At 45.6% G+C, this 23,107-nt stretch overlaps 1 protein-coding gene across 16 annotated transcripts; it reads right to left on the bottom strand.

Annotated features, from left to right (window-relative positions):
• Window positions 1–229: 229 nt before the first annotated feature.
• On the bottom strand, window positions 230–22,053 carry tead3b (TEA domain family member 3 b). Of its 16 annotated transcripts, none has more exons than XM_029151076.3 (16): window positions 21,894–22,053; window positions 21,420–21,565; window positions 12,521–12,775; window positions 7,063–7,127; window positions 6,535–6,597; window positions 6,332–6,394; window positions 5,284–5,295; window positions 4,416–4,541; window positions 4,290–4,333; window positions 4,100–4,156; window positions 3,683–3,747; window positions 3,423–3,559; window positions 3,150–3,323; window positions 2,717–2,860; window positions 2,467–2,619; window positions 230–2,391 (listed from the first exon to the last, which is right to left on the bottom strand). In XM_029151076.3, exons 3-16 carry the CDS (start codon window positions 12,642–12,644, stop codon window positions 2,278–2,280), a joined length of 1,341 nt encoding a protein of 446 aa, XP_029006909.1. In that variant the 5' UTR covers window positions 12,645–12,775; window positions 21,420–21,565; window positions 21,894–22,053; the 3' UTR covers window positions 230–2,277. The 16 variants fall into 16 exon arrangements, with proteins under 16 accessions (XP_029006909.1, XP_055365119.1, XP_029006912.1 ...); XM_055509144.1 differs by having other exon boundaries at window positions 6,547–6,597; XM_029151079.3 differs by lacking the exon at window positions 4,100–4,156.
• Window positions 22,054–23,107: the final 1,054 nt, after the last annotated feature.

Raw genomic sequence — 23,107 nt, 5'->3', positions numbered from 1 at the left:
GGGAGGTGAAGTTCATGGTGTCTGAGCCCAACAGTAACGTCATTAATCATTAAACTTATTCGAGTAGAATATAAGGTCGTATTATTTGCGTTGGCTATTTTTGGTTAATGCTGTTAAGCATTAACTCATATTAGATTTGAGTGAAGGTGATAGGAAAAAGTGAGTTGTGGCACATATTGTACAGAGTGTGTTTGTAATATGGATGTTGAAAAATTAATATGGACATAACAAAATTACAAACATGTTTAATACGTTTTCTGGGGGAAAAAACCCCGAAGGCACCATGCGTTTTTTTATTGTTACATACATTTGCTTGATTACATAGTCCAACCTCTATTTTGAAGTATAAAATTGCAATGCACAATGGTAACAAAGACAAAGGTACAACACCTTAAACCAAAAAAAAAACTGCCCACACCATTCAGAATATGATACATTTGATATCTCATAATTAATTATCAATTATCAGCACAGTCACACATTATTTTCAGTGAAGCATATGGCAAACACTGAAAGTCAAAAGACAACAGAATCAAAACAGAACATTAATCGGGATAATGGCAAAAAATAAGTTCTTTACAAAAAGATAATTTGAGAAACCTACGAATGGAGGAGTGTTATTGTGTCTAGATTGTGAAACATGACATTCAAATCCAGGTGCAATTATTCCAACATACATTAAATCTGACCTCTTACTGTATAACTGTCCAGTGAACTGCAAAGAGTAGACACTCGTCTCGCAGGACCCATGGCTTGACAGTTAATCCCGTCTCTAACATGACTCTGCAATACTTTTAACATCCCCATCATAGTTAACAAAGATCAAAACACCTCCAGTGCCCCACCCCGCCCTCCCGCTATTTGTTTCTCCTACCCCATAAATAACAATCAATGGTCATTCTCCACAGCACAGAGACAACAGCTCACATTCAAGACAATTATTTAGTTGAATTTCTAAAATTATTTCTCATGTAAGTCAGTAAAAAAATTGTCTTAAATATCAAAACTGAACTTTTTATCAGCGAGTGCTTCACATATAACAAGGAGAAGTGTGAAGCAAACGATTTGGCTTCACAGCATACAATCTCTTTTTTAAACAAAAGAAACAGTGATTAACTTCTCTCCACTTTAACCGTGGTCTCTGTGCTGAGTTACGTGATCACAAATATGAACATAAAGCCCCCCCTGCACTAAAATACTCCTATGTAACACATATTCCTTTAAAATCCACTGACTCACAGTACAGAAACAGTTAATTTCTTTTAATTAGGCTACATAATTCAAGGCAGAACATAAGCACTGCAGTTTCACCCCCACTTTATGATCTTATAAGTGCAACCAAGCACACGTCTTCAAATTAAGAGAATTGACGGGGGTTCTCGGAAGGATGTCAGACTAGCGATGGTACAAGGCATCCGATGTGTCAGTTATACTGTAGAAAGATCCTTGTAAGACCTGATTAAAAATAATAATAACACATAACACAAAACATTAATAATGCAGTAACACAATAAACCTTCTCCCCGTACAACCTGACTGTAAAACTTCGTGTTTTATTTGTAAAACAAGAAACTATATGAAAAATGTCATCAAAGTTATTCCAGCCCATTCCTCTGTGTGCCCAAATGCAAAATCTGTGTCCAAAGATCTAGATCTGAAAGGGTTCTTTCCAATTTTCTTTGACAAAATACACCTGTCTGACTATTTTCTATTCAATATGTTTATTTAAAAACAAGAGGTAGTAAAAAAAAGGCGATCCAAAGTGGCAGGCATTGATTTCATCTTTGGAGAAAAGGCACTTTCTTTCCGAACACACCTACTGCAAGAACTCCACTTGGCTCTGCGTTTCCTCTTCTGAGGTCCTGTTCTCGCTACTTTTTCAACCTCACACACACTCCTCTCTCCTCTGAGTGCGTCCCCTTGGAAATCATGAACATCTTTTCAGCCACAAACACATTCTCGTTCCCTCAAAAAACGTGTCGAGCTCCAAAACGTACCTCGGCAAAAGTGACCAACTTCATCTGAATCATGTTTAAACACATGGAAAGTTGCTGCCTGTCTGACAAATCCGCAATTCTTCAAAATTTCTACATGTGTTGGCACATTGAGACTCTTTCTTTTCCTCGCGTTTTCTTTTAAAGCTTTAAAAACTGTCCTCGTTAGTTCAGTCTAGCATCGTTTGAAAGTTTATTTGAAGATTTTCCTGGATGGTTGAGCTGGTCGAAAAAAGATTGTGTCACGCTTCTGTCTGTTTTTTCCAAATCCTCCCTATGAGTGTTAGTCTTTAACAAGTCTGTAGACGTGATACTGAGCCCCGTGTTCGCTTGTGGAAACCTCGAAGACAAACGCTATGCAGAGCAGGGTCTCCTGGGTGTCACGGTTTGTCACCACCTGCAGAGAAAAGAGCACAGGATTGTAGGAGCCGCCTCTAGTGTCACAGTCTATTAAGATTTTACTCTTGGTTACCTGTAGTATAGTAAAGTTTTCGAGAACACTGTTCATCATGTATTTTTCAGGCAAATGTTTGAGCTTCTGGATGAAGTTGATCATGTATTCGCACATGGGAGAGCGGTGGATCCTGTAAACACACTTTCCTCCCTCCAGTCGTGCGTACTCCGTCTGCAACGCACACAGACACACAAAAAACAGCCAACGCCAATGAGAACATCCGCCACAGTCTGCGGCTGAGGATGATGGCGGTCACTTCCTGCTTTACCTCCACTTTCTCCACCACCTGCTTGCCGAATGAGCAGACCTTGGTGGAAACAGTGATTATCATGTTCTCGATGCTGCTGTACTGGCTACTGACGCCGTAGAAATAAGTGGGACCGTCCTCCATGATGCTGCTGTTCAGATCCGCCTGCACGGGGCACACGGCACATCAGTGACCATCAGCGCATGCTATTGCACATTAACTTCACACATAATGAATGAGAGCAACAGAATCCAGCGATCGATTTAAGGGATTGTTTGAGTTTATACACATAAGGGCAAAGACACACATAAAAAAAAAATCTGAATTACAGTGAGCACGATGAAGCATTGTGTTGTGAAATACCTCACCTGACTTGAAAAGTGGAAAAGATAGAAGCTAAAAAAAACTGTCACTGAGTATGTGTTGATGAGACGCCTTAATGATGACGACTCACCCAGAATTTCACCAGGAAGAAAGCGTTCTGAGGCCCTTTCTCATACAGCTCTTTGAGCCCGCCCTTCTTCTCAGGGAACTTGTCGTAGATCTGCCGGATGTCAACAGCCTCGAGGAGCGGGTCGCTGTAGGAGGGGTTGGTCTGTCCTATGTGGACGAACAGATGTTTGCTGTACTGCAGCGCAGAGCGAGAGAGAAAGGCAGAGAGCGGGTCCATGAGCCTCGTGCGTTTGCTTAACGTGTACTTGGAGCCTCGTTGTGACCTTTGACTCACGTTGTCTGGGTCTCTCTGCATCTCCATGAAGGCTGAGTACTCCAGCATCCGCAGCTTCGACGAGGCGATGGTCCGGTCCTGCCACACCGGCACCGCAGTGGCAGTGGGTGCAGGAGGAGGCGCCAAGGGCTCATAGTCTGAACAACACACACAGAAATGACATGAGCGTGTGTGGAATCCATACTGGAGCGCACTGTACAGTCGCAATTGACTTGGTTTTATCTATAAATAGTGTCTTAGATTTGGACCTTCATACTCACTTGTTATGGACTGTTGCACTGGGCCTGATAGGCCTGGGTACGGCGGCTGTACAAAGGGTTTGATACTGAAAGACAACAAACGGCGTCATGAGAGACATGTCTCCACCACAGAGGCAGCAGGAGGACATGACTGGATCCGGTGTCTTCCTATATCTGTATGTTCCTGTTAGTGTCAGGGTGTGAGCGTGCGATGCTGCACCAGCGAGGCGTAAGTCCCCCCGCATAAGCATCTAGTGACGCAGAAAAGCACCAGCCACATCACAAACGCACTCATTTGGACCGTTTTGTGTCCCTTTTCCTTTTTGTTCCAGTGTATTCGCCTGGTGGTGTCCTACATCAGTGCAGGAAACGTTCAGTACAACACAGTGTGGAGAGACAGTGGTTGCTGCTAAGTGACCTATGCTAGGTGTAACTTACACATTGCTGGTGCGGCCAAGCCCAGGAGTCCTTCCCGGGTTGAGATCTAGAACCAGCCTGGTGTGCAAAAACGCCTTGCATTAAATCTAGCTGTCTCACAGAATGTACTCCTCCTTAAGCCTTTACTCATCTATCACAGTAAGTGGTGCTTCGCACAGATCTTGTGGCATCAGTAGAGTGGTCTACTTACTCCTGAGAGGGTCCAGGCTGTCCTGGGATTGTAGCCGGCCAGAACTGGAAAGCAAATACAAACACTGAATTTCTGCCTACTATTAAATGCTGTAAATCTATAAATCTAATGTAACAGAGGTCTCACTCTGGATGACTGGTAGGCGGCCGGAGGCAGTGGTGGAAGATGGTTCTTCATCATACTCGGGGAGACGATCTGTGCAGACGACATTGCTGCCATGCTCTGCAGGGCTTTGTCTTTCGATGCCTGATCCTGCAGATTAAAATAAAAAACATGGCTGTCAACCACAAGGCTGCAATGCATCTACTGCTGTGGGCCTATGTGAAGTTATACTACTACTTTATATTATTAAACTGAATCTATAAAATATATATATAATAATAATAATCTTTACCAGTTTACTGTTAATAAAATGATATGATATGATAATTTCATTGTTTTAATGATGTTAAAAACTGTGTGAGGGAGCTTTTGAATAAAGCAAAGAGAAGAACAAAGCAGCATCACCCCAGTGATAGTTAAGGTTCAGAATCACAGATCAGTGAGTTATCAGAGAGAACAATGAGAGAACACGCAATTTCATCCAACAGTAAACATCCAACTACCAGTCGGCCGGGACATGAGTAAAAGAAGCGGCACGGAAGATGCAAAAGCGAACCATGGTGTGTAACACATAGTTGAATCGTGTTTTTCATGAAGAAGATCCCCTAGTTTAGCTCGGACTTCAGAGGAAAGCCGCCTCAGAAGCTAGACCCCCAAATCACAGAGCAACACCTTGAGCAAAGCAAGCGGGCGCCGGGTTGTTGGCAGAGGCCGAGGGGAATGCGCGACGAGGCAGGATGTGCGGCGGCACCGGGGTCACAGCATGGCTGCTTCCTAAGCATTGCTTCGTCGCGAGAGAGCAATGAGAGGGGACGCCATGCCAGCAGGGGGCCATAGCAAGGGGACAGCGAGCCGGGGCAGGAAGCGTGTTACACAAGTCAGAGTCACTTACCAAATTCATCGCCTGATTAAAGGAAGAGAGAAACCATTAGTGCTGCAGTTCTGAACGTCGTGGTAAGATTAAGCACGATTGGGATACAGGAATGTAAGAATGCTTCTAAATCACACTTTTCTTGGCAGGTGTCATAGTTGGAAGTTCAGTTATGAACTGGTGGGAGACTTGTCCGAATTATCTACATGTTTGTGAGCTTTCTTTCGGAGTATAACATAGGGAGGAATCAAAATACGTATAACTAAATACAATAAAACTTGTGGGCGCCACCTTTACAAGTTTTCAGCGAAGCGTACTGGTTTTAATAGGGTTTTAATAAACACTTGATTTAATAAGACGCTACAGGGAGGCGCTGAAGGAACACAACAACACAAAACTGTAAAATCAGCGGATGATCAAGTCGTTAAGTTTATGTTCTACTACTTATTTTCGTCTCTTTATTATTATAATGTTTTTTTATGGGACACTGGTGAGTAAAGGCAATAATGTATTCATTATTTAAGAACTTATCGCGCTCAGTTAACAGGACAATTAATAGGACCAAACAAAACCAAAACAAGTAAATATAAAAAAAACAGGAAAACAACACACAAAGACACATCAGAGAAACTACATTTGCAACCACAAAAACGAAGTCGAAACAGGTTTAGGGAAAGAAGAGGTCTAGAAAACCAGACCTAGAAACTAGAGGTAGAGTTGCTGCAGACGCATGACACACAGTAGGTACAGAGCTGGAGCATCATGCAGCTAAACCTTCCACTCGGCTTGTCGTAAAGGCGCGTTACACTTTGTTCTTTCGTTACGTCAGACACGGTACATGTTGAGAAGCTGTGTTGTGCACTGCATGCATGATGAGAAGCAGGGCTGTTACGGAATCCGCCGGGGATCATTAAAGAGGGACCTGTCCTGGCTGAGCCTACTGTGCGGCCACTTCCCTAGAGCGAACGGGTCTCGCATCAACGCAGAACCTGATATCTTGCACAAATGAAGGGGTTAGTGCGAAGCCAAGCTCGTAGCAGCCCCTCCGAGCCCGCCGTGAAGCGCATACCTTTAGCTTTGACTGAATCTCACGAGACTTTCTCCGGGCAAGAACCTGCAAGTGGCTAGAAACCTGCACAGAAGAATAGCCAAGAGGAGGGAAGAGGAAAAGGAGACAGGGAGAGAAAAGACAAGGGAAGAGAGAGAAGCTGTAAACAAAGAGGAAAGGGACGCCCAGTCAGTGTTGCCGGGAGGCAGGTTGGCGGCACCTACCTTTATACTCGCCTGGTATTCACGAACCTTCTTCCGTGCTAACACCTGTATGTGACTAGACACCTAAAAGGGTGTGAAAGAGTTTTGAGCATGAAAACAACATGCACACAACATGCAGCTAAGGACGCACTCACTCACTCACTCACTCACTCGCTCACTCACTCGCTCGCTCGCTCACTCACTCACTCGCTCACTCACTCAGACACAGACACAGACACCCAGTGACACAGACACACCTGTACATGCAAGCTTTAAACAAATGTTTAAAGGTGGCGACTGAAAATGCTGTAGATTTCGCTTTATGTTCACTTCAATTAAATGAGCAAATACAAGATGCTGAGCACTGTTGCTAAGTCGCTCTTGTCTAATAGTTATTATGTAGTTAGTTTTAAGTCAAACACTCGTCTGTAGCAAATGAGTATTCATGCAAAGCCCTGATTCACCTTTTCTTATCATTATCTTCATTACCCTTGTTCAGTGAAACAGGCTCATATCATGCTGATCATTCAAATCCCGTGAAGTCTTTACCTGTTTTCTTGTGCGAGTCTTGCCCGTCCTCAGCTTGATGTACCTCGCTATCAATTCATTGCGACCTGCAAAGGAGAACAGAATGCAAAGCTCCAATGTAAACGTCGTATTGCACTGTTATTTAATTGTTGGTCATACCTACATACGAGCAGAAGGTGGCGCCATAGTTCTACCCTCATAGTGTACGTGTCATCTCTAAGGAACAGCAGCCTGACCTTTCCCAGAGCTTTCCAAATCCAGTGCAAACACACTTTAGTCATTGCTAAAAGGCTGCACCAGCACCTCCGTCTCTGTCTCCTACATTTCTTATTGAAAATAACACAATTGAAGACCTCCACGTTTTCATTATCTTCTTTCACACTCTCGTATTGTCCGCTCACACAGCCCTGTAGCCGAACTACAGAGGCTTCTTAGAAAACAAAACCATGTTTTAATGACATGACATGTGCTCTCGACATTCTGCACAAACAGGTTGTGCAGAGAATAGGCTTCTATTCTGGGCCTCCATAGTCCTCTGTACAGTCAGTGCAGAGCATGTGTTTCGAGAAGCGGAGTGGAGCCGGGATCGAGTAAAAAAAATAATCTTCAGTATCCGAGAAATCACAATAAAAAAAAAAAACAACTCTATCGTGCTGTCACATGGGGAAATCGTCCCATCAGTCTTTTTGACTTCTTTCTGTTGCCAAGTCACGCTTTCTGGGTTTCTGTGGCTGAACGCTGGGCCAAGGGGAGAGGTTGAAGCATCGCATCGTTATTATGAATAATGACCTAAAGCCTAAACACGCTGACAGAAAAATCCACCGACGCGAACTGGTCAATGTGCTGCCCTGACCGCAAACAGATACGCACAATAGACTGTGTGTCTAGGAAGTCAACAGCCTAACAGCTTTCAGTATCCAGACACATAATGACAGGAGAAACGAGCACTTGGCCTCCAGAAGGCCCTGGTTAGTGCAATTACCATAAAAGTACTGCAGGCCATCTCCTTGCAGCGCTCAGCGTACTCACAAGCAGTCAGGCCGGCGGTTGGCCAACGCGGCCGAGCTGAGCTGTCTGCCGATACCGAGGCGGCCCCTCCCCTCCTTCTCCGGGCCAAGGATGGACACGCCTGCTCCAGCGCCTCCGCATTCCTCGCATTCCTCTAAGCCTGTCACATCTGTGCTAGCCAGTCTGATTGGCCTGGGCCTGCGAACACAGTCAGAGCCCGGGCCAACATACACTTGCTCATGTGCTGTTCTACCTAACCTCTACTTCCAGAGAAGTAGAGGTTAGGTTTGGGGTGAGGGCCATTAGATCGGAAAAGGAGGGGGGGGGGGCTGCTTAAAACGGGAAAAGGGGGCAGCTGATGCAGTTACTCTTAGAGGAAACACAAAGCCGACACTGTCCCTGCCAACAACTGCCACCTGGCAGCGGAGCGGCCCCGTCTCCCAAAACAACACCACTGTGAGGCCACGCATGCGGCGGCCGGCAGCACCTGCCGCCGGCCGTCCCGGCGGAGGACGGCGGCGGAGAACAATGCCAGCGCGACCCCCGGCCAACTGTCACACTCAGTCACTTCAGCCGAGGTGCAGAGAGGCATCAACGCCGCGCTGTCCCGAGCACGGAGCTCCGCCATCAGCCTCGCTGAGCAAAACGTTCACCCAATCGGCTTTTACAACTCGAGTGACACAACGAGCGATGGCGCGCAGTCTCTGCTGGAGCTCGTGAAGATTTGTGGCTGCGAGCGGAGACGTCACCGTCCACAACAAGCGTCTGATTGTGTGACATTTTAAAACCTCTGCCTCCGCGTGCAGCTACACCCTGAAGCACAAGAACTCCGCTCTCCGACCACCACGCTTCGCATTAATATTTATAACGCAGAACGTTCCTCTGCATGAACATCCTAACGAACTTCGCATGTATATGTCTGGTTTCTGAACAGCGACCCGGTAGGACTGGTTCTATCAGTCGACCTCAGACACGGCGCTCTCTTAAAGCCTAATATCGGAGACCGAGCGACGTCGGTAGTTGTCTGTCTGCAGACGTGGCTCAGAAGATTCGCTCAGACTTGACGAGTTGAGGCCGGGAGGTCGGCGGGACGGCGTAGCGGGGGCTCATGACAGGTGCACACAAACAGAAACACACTTGCACAATCCCACGAAGAAGAAAAAAACCCGGCCGGGATCGTTCCCTGCCTCCTGTCTTCACTCACGCTCGCTGCCTTTCGGTTTCTCTACCTTCTTACCAAGCTGCTCATGGGTCCCTAGCTGATTGCTCAACACCCACTCACACATTGCTGGAGGCTGCTTTTCTTAACCTCTTCCCTGACAGAACACGCCTGGCTTTTTCTTTAACTTTATGTCCACGGGAATTTTCCACTTCCATGCTAAGATAATGGGCATAAAGGTAATGTCTCACCACCCACCGCCCCTCCCCCACCACCACCAACGCTGCCTGCCCTTCGCGTCTCTGAGGCCTTTCTCCACCCTTATACTCTGCTCCCCTCCCATCTCATAACATTGAGGTAATCCTAAATTGCTAACATACTGCTCAGCCATGACTGAAAACATTCCTGACATCTCAGCGAGGGGGCTGACAGGGAAGCACCCGGCGTGCTCAGTCATCATCGCAGACCTCTGTCCCGTCGTATTTACCATTAAATACATTCTCGGCTTTGCACAATTCACAATAGGACATTCAGAGATTAAAGCAAACACAGGCCTCTACCTCTACCTCTACCACTGAACGCTTCTAGCTCTTCTTACAGAAATGCCGCCATAGCCCCATAGAGAAGATAAGGTGCGTGCTTGGGGGTTAACGCACCTGACAAGGCTGGAAAACACGTCAGCACAGCCCCGAAGCAAAACAAGACAAGTCACATTTTTTGTTATATGGATTTTCTGAAGACACTTCCTGTGAACCTAGAGTGTAAGCGAGCCAACCGTTGAACTCTACAATGATGAACGTCTTCGGACCGCAGCTATGCTTTGAAACAAAACCGCAGATAATAAAACGCCTTACCAGTTTGTTTCAACTGGGAGTGTTTTAATTGAATGGAAGAATCCATTAAACTAAGGTTTAACATTTCAGGAAGGAATTGTTTTTTTTTTTTTTGCCTAGTATAGAATTAGATGAAAATTGCTAAATGCTAAGATGCTAAAATTCAAGCAACCTCCACCAAACATCAGTTGTATACAACTTGTTAATTAGCATAGCATAAAGCGGGCTAACAGTATAGCATAAAGCATGCTAACAGCATAGCATAAAAGCAGTAAATGTATTTTGAATTATTTACTGTTTCTTAGTATTAAGTATAATATAAGACATTTTATTTAAAATGGTTCAAGGCAAAGTGACAGATTAAATTTTTACCATAAACTACAGTTTAGCCTGTGTTAGTGTTCTTTATGTTCAAAAACAGCTGGAGTGATTATTACCATGTGTGACTTATTAAATTTGAGTGTTATTTTCCTTTGAACTCCTTGTAACCCCTGAACTGCGTAAATGACTGGCAACGCAGCTGGGAAGTCTAGACAGGTTTGTAAAGAACCGAACACACATACTGGATTAAAACAGAGCTCTTACTAATGGAAACTTTGCAAAATGTTTCCCAGCAAATGAAAAAAATTAAAGAAAAAAGATCCTGGCAGAAAAAGTGGAATTCCCAATGGGAGAGATGAGTTCCCTGCTTTTGGAGGCCACTGGTAGTCTGAGACTGCAAGGTAGACAGTATTACATACAGTGCAATCGTTAACATTCCCCCAACCTCACGTCAGGGCAACTTTTGGATGTCTGAGGTAATGGCCGTGTGAGCAGGCTTCTTCTGGGGCATGCCGTCGTGCTGCCAGCGCAGCCTCAGATGACTTATTGTAAAAGGAGAGGGTGTTTAGTGCTATAGAAAAAGCACCTCTTAAAGGGGTAAAGACAATTTAATGCTCAGGGAGCAGGTTTCTGCAAGGCCTGCTTCGTTCCTGACTTCCTCATGGCAACATGTGTGTGGAGTGTAGACGTATTGCTTAGGTTTAAGTTTAAAGTTGGCTGCAGGTTTAGGCCTGGGCCAAAATGAGAAGCTTTCTGTGATCTGTGTCATTCTGAAAGTTGAAAATGTCACACTATCCCACGGTATAACATAAAACCACTTAATAATACACCTTTCCCACAACCGAAAGGCACTTCCATCCCTTATTGGATCAGGCCAGACTGGACGTGCTGCCAAACTTTGCATTTGTTTGTCTGTTCTAGAAAAGCTGCAACAGTGGCAGAGTCATCTCAGGTATGAATAACCAAAGGGATGAGATTCCATCTTGTATGAATCACGGCAGAAGAATCCCATTTGACGTGCGGCGAGGAAAAGACACCCGAAAAACAATGCTTTACAAACAAACAGTCTGTAAAGACTGTAAAATGGCAAGAGACTCGGTTTGTTTGGTTATAAAATGTATGCCAAGGTTTTCACATGAGAAGAGAAGGACGCTGGACGACGCCTGGCTTGAGTTAAGATTGGGATAAAAGCGTAATTTTTACTTTTGCTGCAGACAAAGCCAAGAAAAACCTCATCCTAATACCTGTCAGTCAGCTTTTATTGCCCGTCATCAAAACATCCAGCTTCGAATGCTCGATCCAATTACCAGCGTGCACTTCCTCATCAAACAAAATGGGAACGTGGGATGAAGGTAATGAAAGACAAATGTGTTCACTTTCTAACACCTGGGTGTCAGTGATTCCACTTGCCAACATATCCATCTGGAGGTTTTTCACGACATTAAGGGCTCAACACCTGCAAATTAATGAACACGCTGCAGGAAACAGCATAACTATACAGCAATATGGATGTTTAATCCCTTTGACAGAACAGCATGCTAACGGGATGTTTTTGTTTTGCGTCTCGGTTCAAGCTGTGCTAATTATTGCTGATTTAACCGAGCTATTCAGCATCAAACACAACACTCCTCTAGAGACAACCTGAAGGCAAAAGCTCCTCCAGTGACACAGGTGTGGGAAGAAACAAGCGCATGACGCTGAGCGATAAAAAACAATGAGCGAGCTCCGCAATGGAGGAAGAGGAGAAGCTATAAAACAGAGGGCGCACAAACAGGCTGTAAAGAAAAAAAAAGACAGGTGTAAATCAGTGGCGGAGGAGCCGAGATGCTCTGGGAACAGCAATAACCAGCTCGGAGAGTCCTGGCGCGACTGGAAGAACCTGCTCCTGGGTCACGGCGGCAGGCAGAGACTTGTCAAAGAGAGTTCTGCGCGGAGAGAAAACATGCACCTCGGCCTCGAAGCTGTGAAGTCAGCGCAGTAGGAAAAAGCCTTGGCTGTTCTCATTTCTTTTCAGGACACTATGGTGGATGTTTGTTGTGTTTCAGCCACAAGCCTCTGTGGAACGGATGGTTTTCACATTTCGGCGCATTCATTACGGAACTGATTTCCGTGTAATTGTTGTTCTTTCGCTCTCCTGGCTGTTCTCCAGTGGACTCACCATACATTTTCCCCTCGTCTGACAGGATGATTTTCCTTCTGCCGCAGGGAGGGTAGATGGCGAGGGCCTCCTGGAAGCTCTGCTCGATATCTGGGCTCCACACGCCCTCAGCGTCGCCGTCCATGGTCTTGTCCTCATTGTCCCCGTCCAGCCCATCTTCTGGGCTACCGTTGGCGCTCCACTCGTTGGACGCAATGGTGGCGGCTCCCCCTGGGCTCGACCCCGAGCCCCGATATCACAGTATCTGTAGGAGATCTGTGGAGAACAACATGGAGAAGTTAAAGTCTACGTGGTGCAGATTTACCCAGGTTATATTTCATCATCACAGCAGAACGGCCCCCTGGCCTTTAAGGGCATTATTTAGTTTAGTAATCAGATCTAATTCAATATTTGCTTCGACAAAAAACATCATATCTGCTTTAACCGCAGTTTGTGTTGCAATCAAAAGAAATTCAGTCAAGGTGTTAAGCAGCAGTCCAACATCCAGTGCTGGATTCCTTGTAGCTAAAATCAGTCCAGCACAGTCTAGTTGTTTTAATATGAATGTAAGGGCTGCAGTTATACAAGCTGTAGCTGCTAGTCATGCAACCAAGATCAGTTTGTATCATACAAAACCATAAATCACCAATTTGCCTTTAAAGTGCAAATGTCTCCCTAGGGTGTGTTTCAGTAAAGTGTCAAAAAAATGGCTGTTTGGTTGAGTCCAACCTGTAATTACAAACCACCATTCGTCTTATCAACATATTGTGTTCGTGACCTTGGAGCGTGGAGGCAATCAACCAGTTGGGCAAGTACAGTACGCAGAAGCCTAAAAACCTTCAGTGTTTGACTTGGATGAGCAAGTTTTCAGAATCCGCCAGCAGCTGTCGACGTCTCAGAGTGTGATGAGCAGATCGGATCAGAGCAGGTCAGCACAGTTAACGGCTTCTAAAACGGCCGTGATGTTCAGAGGCACCTTCTAAACTGGTTCCCAGCACAATCAAAACAATACAACTGAGCACAGAGGAAGCGAGAGAACACCTCCTGTAAAGTTTCTCAATGGACTTTTCACTTTTAAATCCTAATAAATGTTATTAATTTGCTTTACTACAAGGACAGACTGCAACTATAAGTTCATGCAAACCATAATGAATATCAACAGAATGAAGAATGTTATCCATCTATAAGTCACAGCGTTGGCTTCCTCTGACATTTTCTTTATTACAGTCATTACATCTGGATGAATAAACAATGCCAACTGTAATTATTACTATAATTTCCTCAATTTTATTCCTCTGAAATGGCCAAATGAATTCAAGATATTCCATAAAACAAAGTTTAAAGACCTCACTAGTCAGCACTGGCCTCAAAAATTCTTGTGGTCTGGGAACTGTGTCCCAATGTGGTTGGCTCATGGTTGACTGCAGGCGAAGATCTTAAGTATTTTTCAAGCTGCCTTTTCAGCATTGTATTGTTTCTGAAATGGAAGTCCATGAGGTAACCACGGGGACGCCTGTATCTCTGCCCTCGCATTTCTGCAGATGCTGACAAAAGCAATATAATGGTTGAATACAGAAATGTGTGATCCAGTGGGAAAACTGAGAGGATCCAACCAGGAACATTCAAATAGCCTGTCAAGGAATCTGACATGTACTGCTAAAAAATATTGCAATCCCCACTTGAATCAATAAATCAAGAAAAAAAAAGTTCTCATTCTACGAGTCTGAGTTTATAACTGACCTTCCTCATCATCATCCTCCTTGCTTGATGAGAATTACCACAGGTCAAAGACTAGTTGCAGTTTGTTGTTGCGTAGAATTCAACTCAAAATGGATTTTGACAAGTGTCCGTGAGTCAAGCTGCTAATTTTAGCTGAAAGGGTGCTGGTTATGGTGGACTATGAACAGGGTAGGGTGTTAAACCTCCACAGTGAAACTGAGCACTCATCAGTCACACGGCTGGATGCCACCTACGATTAGAGCTGGAGTTAACCAGAGACAATAACGAAAAACGTATTAATGAGGCGCTGGTTCCGTTTAAACCCCGGTGAGGGAGGGGCCGCGGTTCCCTATTGTTGATCGCCCGTTTCACCGGGGAAAACACGGCGGACCTCCGCTGCCCTGCGAGCGGTTCCACGCCGATCGGGCCTCAAAGGGGCTGCGGGCGCGAACAAGCAACGCTCAAGTGAGGTGCAGCACAAGAGAGGCTCTCCTCCGATAGCCAGGCCTGAATTCCAGACATGTCCTTATTAAGAAAGGGCTGCGAGCGCTCACTGTTTCGCCTTCTGCCTCCCTTGTGTCAACCCAACGCCCTCCCCTCCTCCGCCTCCCCCTCTCCACCCAGCACTCAGAACGGCTCTACCCAAATAAGGACAGGAGACCAGGGGATGTGTGTATGGGAGGAGGGGGTGGTGGGCGGGTTGGACGCTTGGTTGGTTGGTTGGAGCCGAGGGGGAACAGGGGGTGTGTGTGAGGGAGAATATTGGGGAAGGTGGGGGGGTGTTGACCAATTTAGGCGTCCACTTTCGGGTTTGGAAAACAGTGGGATTGTTCCAGCTGGAATGCAACATCAGCAGTGCGAACATGCTCCCGCTTTGTGGCACTCGGTGCTCAGACTAGACGGAGAGCATTGTTAGCGCAGCCATTTTTCAACACATCCTCGAGTGGAGTCACAGGATTCGAATCAGGACAATGGCTGTGACTTCGTGATGCGTGTAGCTAGAGAGACAAATGCACGGACTCAGGTTTGGACTCACGGTGACACAAAGTCTCGACAAACTGAGTCACAGCGTCGATGCCTGGGCTTCAGTTCTCCAACACGATGTACGGCCAGCGTTTTGCTAGAAACCAAAAGCTGCAGTAATTAACAGAGTTGTTTCAGAGCAGCTGTTACCAACACAAGTAATGTCGCTATTAGCCAAGTTTGGGTGAGAAACTACACAAGGTAGCAACAATTCATCCATTAAAGCAAACAGGAGGACATTTATAAATGTTCATGATATGTCATTTAAGTGCTTTCAAGCTAAAAAGAGCTAATAATTCTCAGCTGCAGCTCGTCAGTTGCAGGAAAAAGACGTCCGTCCATGTGTCAAATCTGGCATCAAAAAAAGAAAGTTTTCTACTTTTTGCTTGTTTCTGCTTTATGTGATTGTACATTTAACATTTTCTAGTATTAGGCTGAGGGATGAAACAAAGAATATAAAGAACCTCAGAATTTAGGAAACTATTAGATTTAATTGAGATAAAATAAGAAATCAGTGACTGCAAAAACCAATGATACAATGATCCTCTGCAGCTCTGCTTCAATGAAACCTGAGGGTGAGACTTTGGGTTCTTTACCGGTGATCTCACGTTTAACACAGGAACGAGGGCCACACCTCCGCTCGCTGACTCCAGGACCTGAGACCAACATGCCACAGAATTCCGACGTGAAGCAGGAATGTAAATAACACTGAGAAGATACGCGCCTCGCGAGTCCATTCAAATGGTGCCATTCATGCCCCAGGATCCCTCTTTTGCCTTTTCCCAGCCCTCGACAGCTTGTTCACACAACCTGCCTCAGCTCCAGCCTCAGACGCACGACAGGTTTGTTGGCATCTTTACTGCATTGCTAGTATTCCTCCCAAACAGGACTGTGGCGAAATGTCTGTTGAATTCCTGTAATATCACTGAGTCACGGATAGGGATTCCATCACAGGCACCACGCAGTGTATGAAATCCCTTCACAACTAAATTAATGGTTACTCAATCAGAAAAGGCAGTGAATATTTTCATATCACTATGTTTTTCTCCATCACTGAGCATGAGATCAGCTCTGTGTACTCAGATGGACCAACTAGATGGGCTTTTATTTACGCAGTGGAATTTAAAGACTCAGACGAGGGCTTCAGCCACAGTTACCGACGGCAACGTCTCTTCTCCCGTCCTCTTGTGGGAAAAGAACATTTGTTGAGTCTGCTGGTGTTTAAAGTCCAGAAAAGATGTCTCACTGACACGTGGTCAAACGGAGGCTTTACACTTTACTATCGTGCCACAGAGAGAACCCAGTGATGTCACCGCCAGAAACAAGTCATTTGAGTGTCTCCCCACTTCAGCTGTGTTTTCCTGGAGCGCCAGAGTTTTAATGGAAACTGGCTCCTTCTCTCAGAGAACCTCTATTTTAACGACATCATCAAGACGCCCTGAGCTGGATGCATGAAAACAATCTTTTAGATGTTGCTCATTAAATACCAGAGAGGGCAACACAACAAGCAGCACGGGCTGTTTCCTGGGTCAAAGTGATCAGTGTGTTTAATTCTGTGGAAACGACCATAACGACCAAAGAGACTAAGATCTTTGTACAAACTAAGAAAACTGATAAAATAAACTCTCATGTGTTCTCCTTGTATCTATGTTTGGGTCTCCACCAAGTCGTGAAGGGAAACCCCTATAAGCACACGCACCAGAGTCCTGGACATTGTAGGGCTTTGAACAGATGAAGTGCACGTGGGAGATTTCCTGCACAGACGTGACACTGAGCTGATCCAGCGAGCTCCCTGGTCTTAGGCCTGTTTCATATCACTGCAGGGGGCACAGGCAAATAGCAAATTCTTACTTTTACATCGATAAAGCCGATGAATCAAACGGAACAACTGACAAACATCCGGTTTAGAGTTGCACCTTGGGGCTGTTGGATTCTTTGATACAAGCATCTCATTCCACATCATTCATGTCCTGTTTTCTGTTATTAGAACAACAATGATTCCACTAAAATCTCAAAATTTTCTGTGCTTGATATTGTTGAATTCTGATCACATAACACTCAGACACTATGTGGAAATCAGCCGCTCATCCATCGTCTTCTCACCGTGACTCAGTTTCACTGACTCATGTCCTGTAGCAGATTGTTAACAGATTCCCTTCAAATCTGTCTCTTCCACTGTTGATCCATCAAGTCTGTTGTGTTTGCTGTTTTTTGCCTACTGGCACTTATGTATATACATAACTCCATCTGTTTGCTGAGCGATAAACACGATTTGTTCCTGTCTTTAAGAAAGTTAGATGCAGCGATGGTCATTTTTGGGGGATGGATAAAGGATAAAGGGTCTCTGCTCTGCTGTGACCACCGACACCAAACTGAATTTATGAATGCAGTTAGACACGACCAGAGTTTGGACACGACGGCCTCCCGCTGGAAGTCGCGAGCCGAGAGTCGAATGCCTCCACTGAAATTAACTTCAGCGAACAGCAACAAATCCACAGCCGGGGACCCGCGTGAAGCCCACACTTCCTGTGAAGGCTGAAGGGCGTTCACAGATGTCTAGTGAGCCTCCTCTGTCACACTGAAACCCCCTCCACACAAACACACACACTTGACGGGGGGAAACAACGGGACTTGGCGGCAGAAGGAGCAGCTGCTCTCTAAGGTCAGATTACAGATAAAGAAAACATTTTAGGTTCCAGTCCGGCAAAAACGCTCTCCGGCAAGAAGTGGACGCGCTGCCTTGTACCCACGGACACAGTTCATCAGTACAACAGATCATCGCTTTATGGGATGAATCTGTTTTCTCCACCGTTGTGCAGAAATGCTGTACCTTCCTTGGATTTAGAAAAGCTCGTGCACCATCTCCCAAAAACATCTCCTCCTCGCTTCAACCCCCCCCCCCGTGTCTGCGCTTGGCCCTAATAAATTCTCTCCAGCTCCTCCAATAACTTCCTCCTACTTCCTATCTGGCACGGCGCTCAGGAAACAATCAGAGCTGAGAGCGCGAGGAGGGCTGGACGGCCGGCGGCTCACACGGCAGCAGGCAGGGAGGGAGCTGATGCACGCGGGCACCGTCGAGGCAAACGCACCAGCTACATGCGCCAAGGAGAACGTCTGCGACCAGAACACGTTCTCCGCCTTGAAACCCTCTCACTTGGACAAGTGTTCGATTTCTAAAGGTTCCCATCACCACACGTGTGTCTTATTTGTTGTTTGCTTGTACACAAATGAGAGTGGAAACAGACTCGCTCTGGGGTAAAAGAAGGTTCCTTCGTGAGTCAGCGAGGCGCATATTGAAGTGTCGCACCGTCAGAGCCCCAATCCAGCCGACGGGGGAAAGACTGGCACGAAGCGAGGCGAGCGCCGGCCGGCCTCTTTCTCATGTCCTGAATCAGCGTTTTAATCGGAAATTTTCCAGGGAACATAGCGGAGAAGCCATTCCAGCCTGAATCGGTCATTTTGTGGTGAAGGGAGCGGTTTCAAGCCATAATCTGTGAAACCTTTAAGACACGCATAACAGTACGCACCAGCCAATAACTCATCTAACCTTATAAATTGTGCAACAAGGCATTAAAAGCAGCCAAGGCTTTGATCGAAGGGATTTTCACAAAGGAAAAAACACGAATAGATATAAAAACCCGAGCCGGGGTCAACGCTTAACGGGCTGGTACAGAACACGCAGGTCTGATCCGACACCTGTCCTGCTCACAAACAACCAAAATAAATGAGTGAGAGCCTGCAAACACACAGCGCAGGGATTAAAGGGGCTTCACATGAGCGCCCCTGGGTCACTGGAGCTCGGGTGCGACACACAGGCCTCTGAAACAGCAGACTCCTGTCATCTCTAATGGAGGCTCAGCGGCGGCACCCGCAGGGATCTTCTTCTTCTTCGGAGCACGTTTATGGGGAAGATCAGTCGTAACCATTGGCGCTAGGAAGTTTAGCGACTTGGGGACAAGTGACACAAAGGCTTCAGTGTTCTAGGCCACTCCCCGGCTCCTCCCCTGAGCGTTGTGAACGGGAGGCCAGGAAGCTTATCTGTTAAAACCTCACGGTTTGTAAGCGTGTAAGCATGTGCACTGCATTAGCGTGAGTGCGGCGACGCCGAGAGTGAGGCAACTGGTGTGCGCTGCCGCTGTCGGAGCACGCCGCTCCTCAAAGTTTGCTTTTTTTTCTCTCACGTCGGTTGGATCGCGGTAATAAATAACTCCGAGCACAATACGCTCCGCATCAGGACGCCTGCACTCTTTAACCCAACCTCCGCTCGGCGTCGGACGGAGCTCCGGGGGCTTTTCTCCGAGCCCCTTCTGTGTGCTCACCACACAGTCATAAGTGCTATTTGTTCAGATCCGGGTTGACAGAGGGGCATGTGTCCGCCATTTGGACTAGCACTTGTGGGGATGGTGCTAAAAAGCAGGCTACACAAATGGGCAAAAGCTCATTAGCCATTCTTCTGTGGGTTTAACACAGACGGGCGAAGCCGCCGCTGAACGGTCAACAGAGCGGCATCCAAAGTAAAGAGAGGATGCACATGGAGGGTTTATTATCTGAAACAGCGTCCACGGCTCATGAATAAACATACAAACATACAAAATGAAAAACAACAGAGATTTGCAGATTGTTTAACCCCCGTCAAGGAAACACATGCTCATTAACTCTTCCCTTTGACAAACAGCCTGGAGGAGCCCAGCAGGAGAGCACGAAAAGAGAAAACAGCCACTTTAGGGGGATATTAGGCCGAGTAATCTGATTGACCCCCAGGACATGGCTGAAGATGGAAAACGTTCCCCTTGAATTTAACTCCGCCGCGGCAGAAAAGACCACATTGTACATTCGAGCTGCATGAAAACAACGGAGGGGAATCTGTCCGAGCAGCAGAATGCCTAATCCTTTCCAGACTTACCCATCAGCATCAAAATCTATTATTAGGCATCTTGGCGTGTCTCATTTACCAAGGACACATTGTTTGGTTGAACTGGTTGGTTGTTTCATTTCAGAACATCGTTTCCACATGTTCATAGAAAGCGGCTTTTAAAATCAGCTCTAACTGTAGACGCTGCCCCTCAACCGTGAGCTAACAAGACCAACTGGGAAAAAAACAACTGGCCTCAGAATATCCCAGCCAGAGTTGTACAGACTAAGACCAAAGCGCTGACATATATCAAGTATTTACTGAAGTCACAGCTCAATTCCTAACTGTCTCAACAGCCACTAACAGTTACCAGGAAGCGACGATAACAGGTTATTCAGCTCACCTTCGACTAACCTGACAGACTGCATTCTGCTCTTTAGTCAAACCTGTCGACTAGCAGTGATTTACCTCCGCGGCTCATGTGGCCGAACGCATTTAGGGTGAAGGAGGTGCTAAAATGTCCTCTCTAATCGGCCGAAAACATTTGGCGAAGCCTGACCCACCGACGCAGGCCGGCAGCAGGTGTGAGCGCAGGCCGCACACATATAATTAGACAATTAGCCTGTAACATATCCATGCGCCTCAAATCCTCACCTAGGAATTATGCATTTAGCCGGGCTTTGCAGAGTATCATCACATGCCCCGTTTGTTGACTCGAACCTTAAGGGAAGTCAAGAGAAGGTTCAAAAGGCAGAAAGGACGTTTCCTGTTTCTGTAGATACGTAATTATACGTTTGTATTTGTCTGAGTGTAGATAACACATTTATATGACAGTTAAAATATAAGATCTATATTACAAACTCTGTAGAGCTCTAAGAAAACTTTGTTTCGTGTCAGCTTTATTTAGTGTAACTTAACCTGTATTTTGTTTGATTTGCCATTTGCTTGCAACACGTTAAATCAACTGGTTTCTTTTTATTTATGTGTCTCAGTGAGCATGTCGTGTGTTAATAAAGTGCGTACTGTAAATACACGGTGTGAGCCAGATGTGTGGATTAATTTTATTTATTATTAAAAACATGCAGGACCTGCGTTTTGCTTTTAAATTCATTAGTATGAATGTTATAATATTTAACCCATTCCTGCCACAAAGAGATCGACTGAACTGTAAACGCGTCGCTGCGACCAGTGCCTGAAGCATCTCCGTTTGTTTCTTCTTTACATCTTGTTTCCTTTTTGTAAAGTAAACTCCGCATCGCCGCGTGCGCTGCGGGACGAACGCGACGCGCCGTTGAGCTGCGCCGACAAAGCGAGAAGTTGCCTCACCTTCGGGACGCGGGGATCCAAGCAGCCCGAAGTTGCGTACTCCGCCTGAAAACCGCTGTGGTTCGCGTGTGTCGGTGTCTGCGCGCTGCACGGCCGCTGGGTTCCCCGCGAGGAGCGAGGCTGGACGCGTCGGATCCAGGTAGAAACTGTGCGGGATACAAAGCAGACATGTTGGCCGCGGCCGCGCGCTGTCAGCGGAGACGCTATTTCTTTGTAATACTGTGTCAATGAGCGGCTACGGCTGGAAATCTGGTTGTGCGGAGTCTGTCAAACGTATCCCCGCACTCTGGGAAAGTCAAACTCAATAGACTATCAATGTGCAACCGTCTCCTTCCCTCCCAACGCAGGGAGCTCCACGGAAAAATGTGAAAAATGACAATGATCTGAAAACTTCACCGAGGCGAGCGGCATAAAAAAACTCCCCAGAAAAAAGGCTCTAAACAGAGAAAGAGCGGACATTAGTGGAGAACTCACCTTTTTATTCTGGCAGTCACCTTCTCCTGTTAAATGAAAGCAGCTGCTCTATTTAGTAACTTTGTTATATTTTGGCGCCTGGTAGTTTTCCGTAATATTTCTCAGAGGTTTGACAGTATAAGTGGAATGTTAAGTATGACTTTGGTATGAAATCAACGCACTACACTGGAAAACGAAGGGGGAGGAAAAAAAACACTTTCAAGGAGGAGCCATTGGCGCGCGTCAATCAACGAGCTTGTGGGCGGGGACTTGGTTCAGGCCACGCCCCGAATCCAGATTTTTAACGCAGCAAAATAAAAATTAAATTACATTACTTAAACTAAATGTATTCATCTACTGTCGTTTTGTCAAAATGGTGTCTGCATAGTATAGAAATAAAAAAGGTCATCAGTGTTTTCTGTGTTTTCTCTACAGAGCTTAGAGCAAACTCTAAAAGAAATTCAACCCTTGGATCTTACAAAATACTGTTTTACGTACACAACAATGTGACGTCTGTGGAAGAACCAAGAAAAGTAAACATTACCACAACATATTTACTGTATTGTTCTCTCAATGTAATGTCTTTTACCTAAATATGTACAAAAGTCACTGTTTCTGTATTTATTATGTTAAAGGTGCACGTACATCTTTGCTGTAGTTTATTTTACTTACCACAGCTTTTAACAATATATTCCTAAAATGACACTGTACCAAGTAAAACCTTTAAATGAAATCATTACACTTTATTTTCTTGAATTTAGGGCAGTTCTACCTAAAAACGGTTTTATTTACTATATTGTAGATCCATTCTGGCCTATGTACACAGACTATTGATACTTCACTATGCCAACCTGTTTTTTAATTGAGATTGTTTAAACACCTGTGAATTTAGCAAACTAAATAGTTTTCTTTAAGCCTTGCTGTTAGTTAACTCAATAAAAGCTTTACATTTTTGACAATGTGTAAATCACTGAAAGAAAACTTCAACCTTGAACACATTTCCGTCCAGCAACAGCTCCTTCTGTTGGTCAACAAAATGGTTGCAGTGTGTTCATGTGACAGTATACTGTGTGTATCTATCCACCACTATTACAATTAAAGCAGAGCTCCTGTGCGAATGGTAGGAATCTGACAGACTTACTCACCAAGAGTAACAGTGTGCAGGAATGACAACAAGCTGGAAGTCACGTAACAGAAAAAATAACAACACCTTCCAGCATCTGTCCAGAAGAGCT

Source organism: Betta splendens, chromosome 5 (genome assembly GCF_900634795.4).
Source record: "Betta splendens chromosome 5, fBetSpl5.4, whole genome shotgun sequence".
Taxonomy (NCBI): domain Eukaryota; kingdom Metazoa; phylum Chordata; class Actinopteri; order Anabantiformes; family Osphronemidae; genus Betta; species Betta splendens.
The sequence above is the reverse complement of the archived record's forward strand: the minus strand, read 5'-3'. Positions and strand labels throughout refer to the sequence as shown.

Bases quoted from the DNA above. Each gene is read 5' to 3' on its own strand.
- tead3b (XM_029151076.3), bottom strand. From the start codon at position 12,644: ATGGACGGCGACGCTGAGGGCGTGTGGAGCCCAGATATCGAGCAGAGC. The intron at 4,157-4,289 runs GTAAGTAGACCA...TTTGCACACCAG, and splicing joins CAGCCTGGACCCTCTCAGGA to GCTGGTTCTAGATCTCAACC. The intron at 3,324-3,422 runs GTGAGTCAAAGG...TCTGCGCTGCAG, and splicing joins TGCAGAGAGACCCAGACAAC to TACAGCAAACATCTGTTCGT.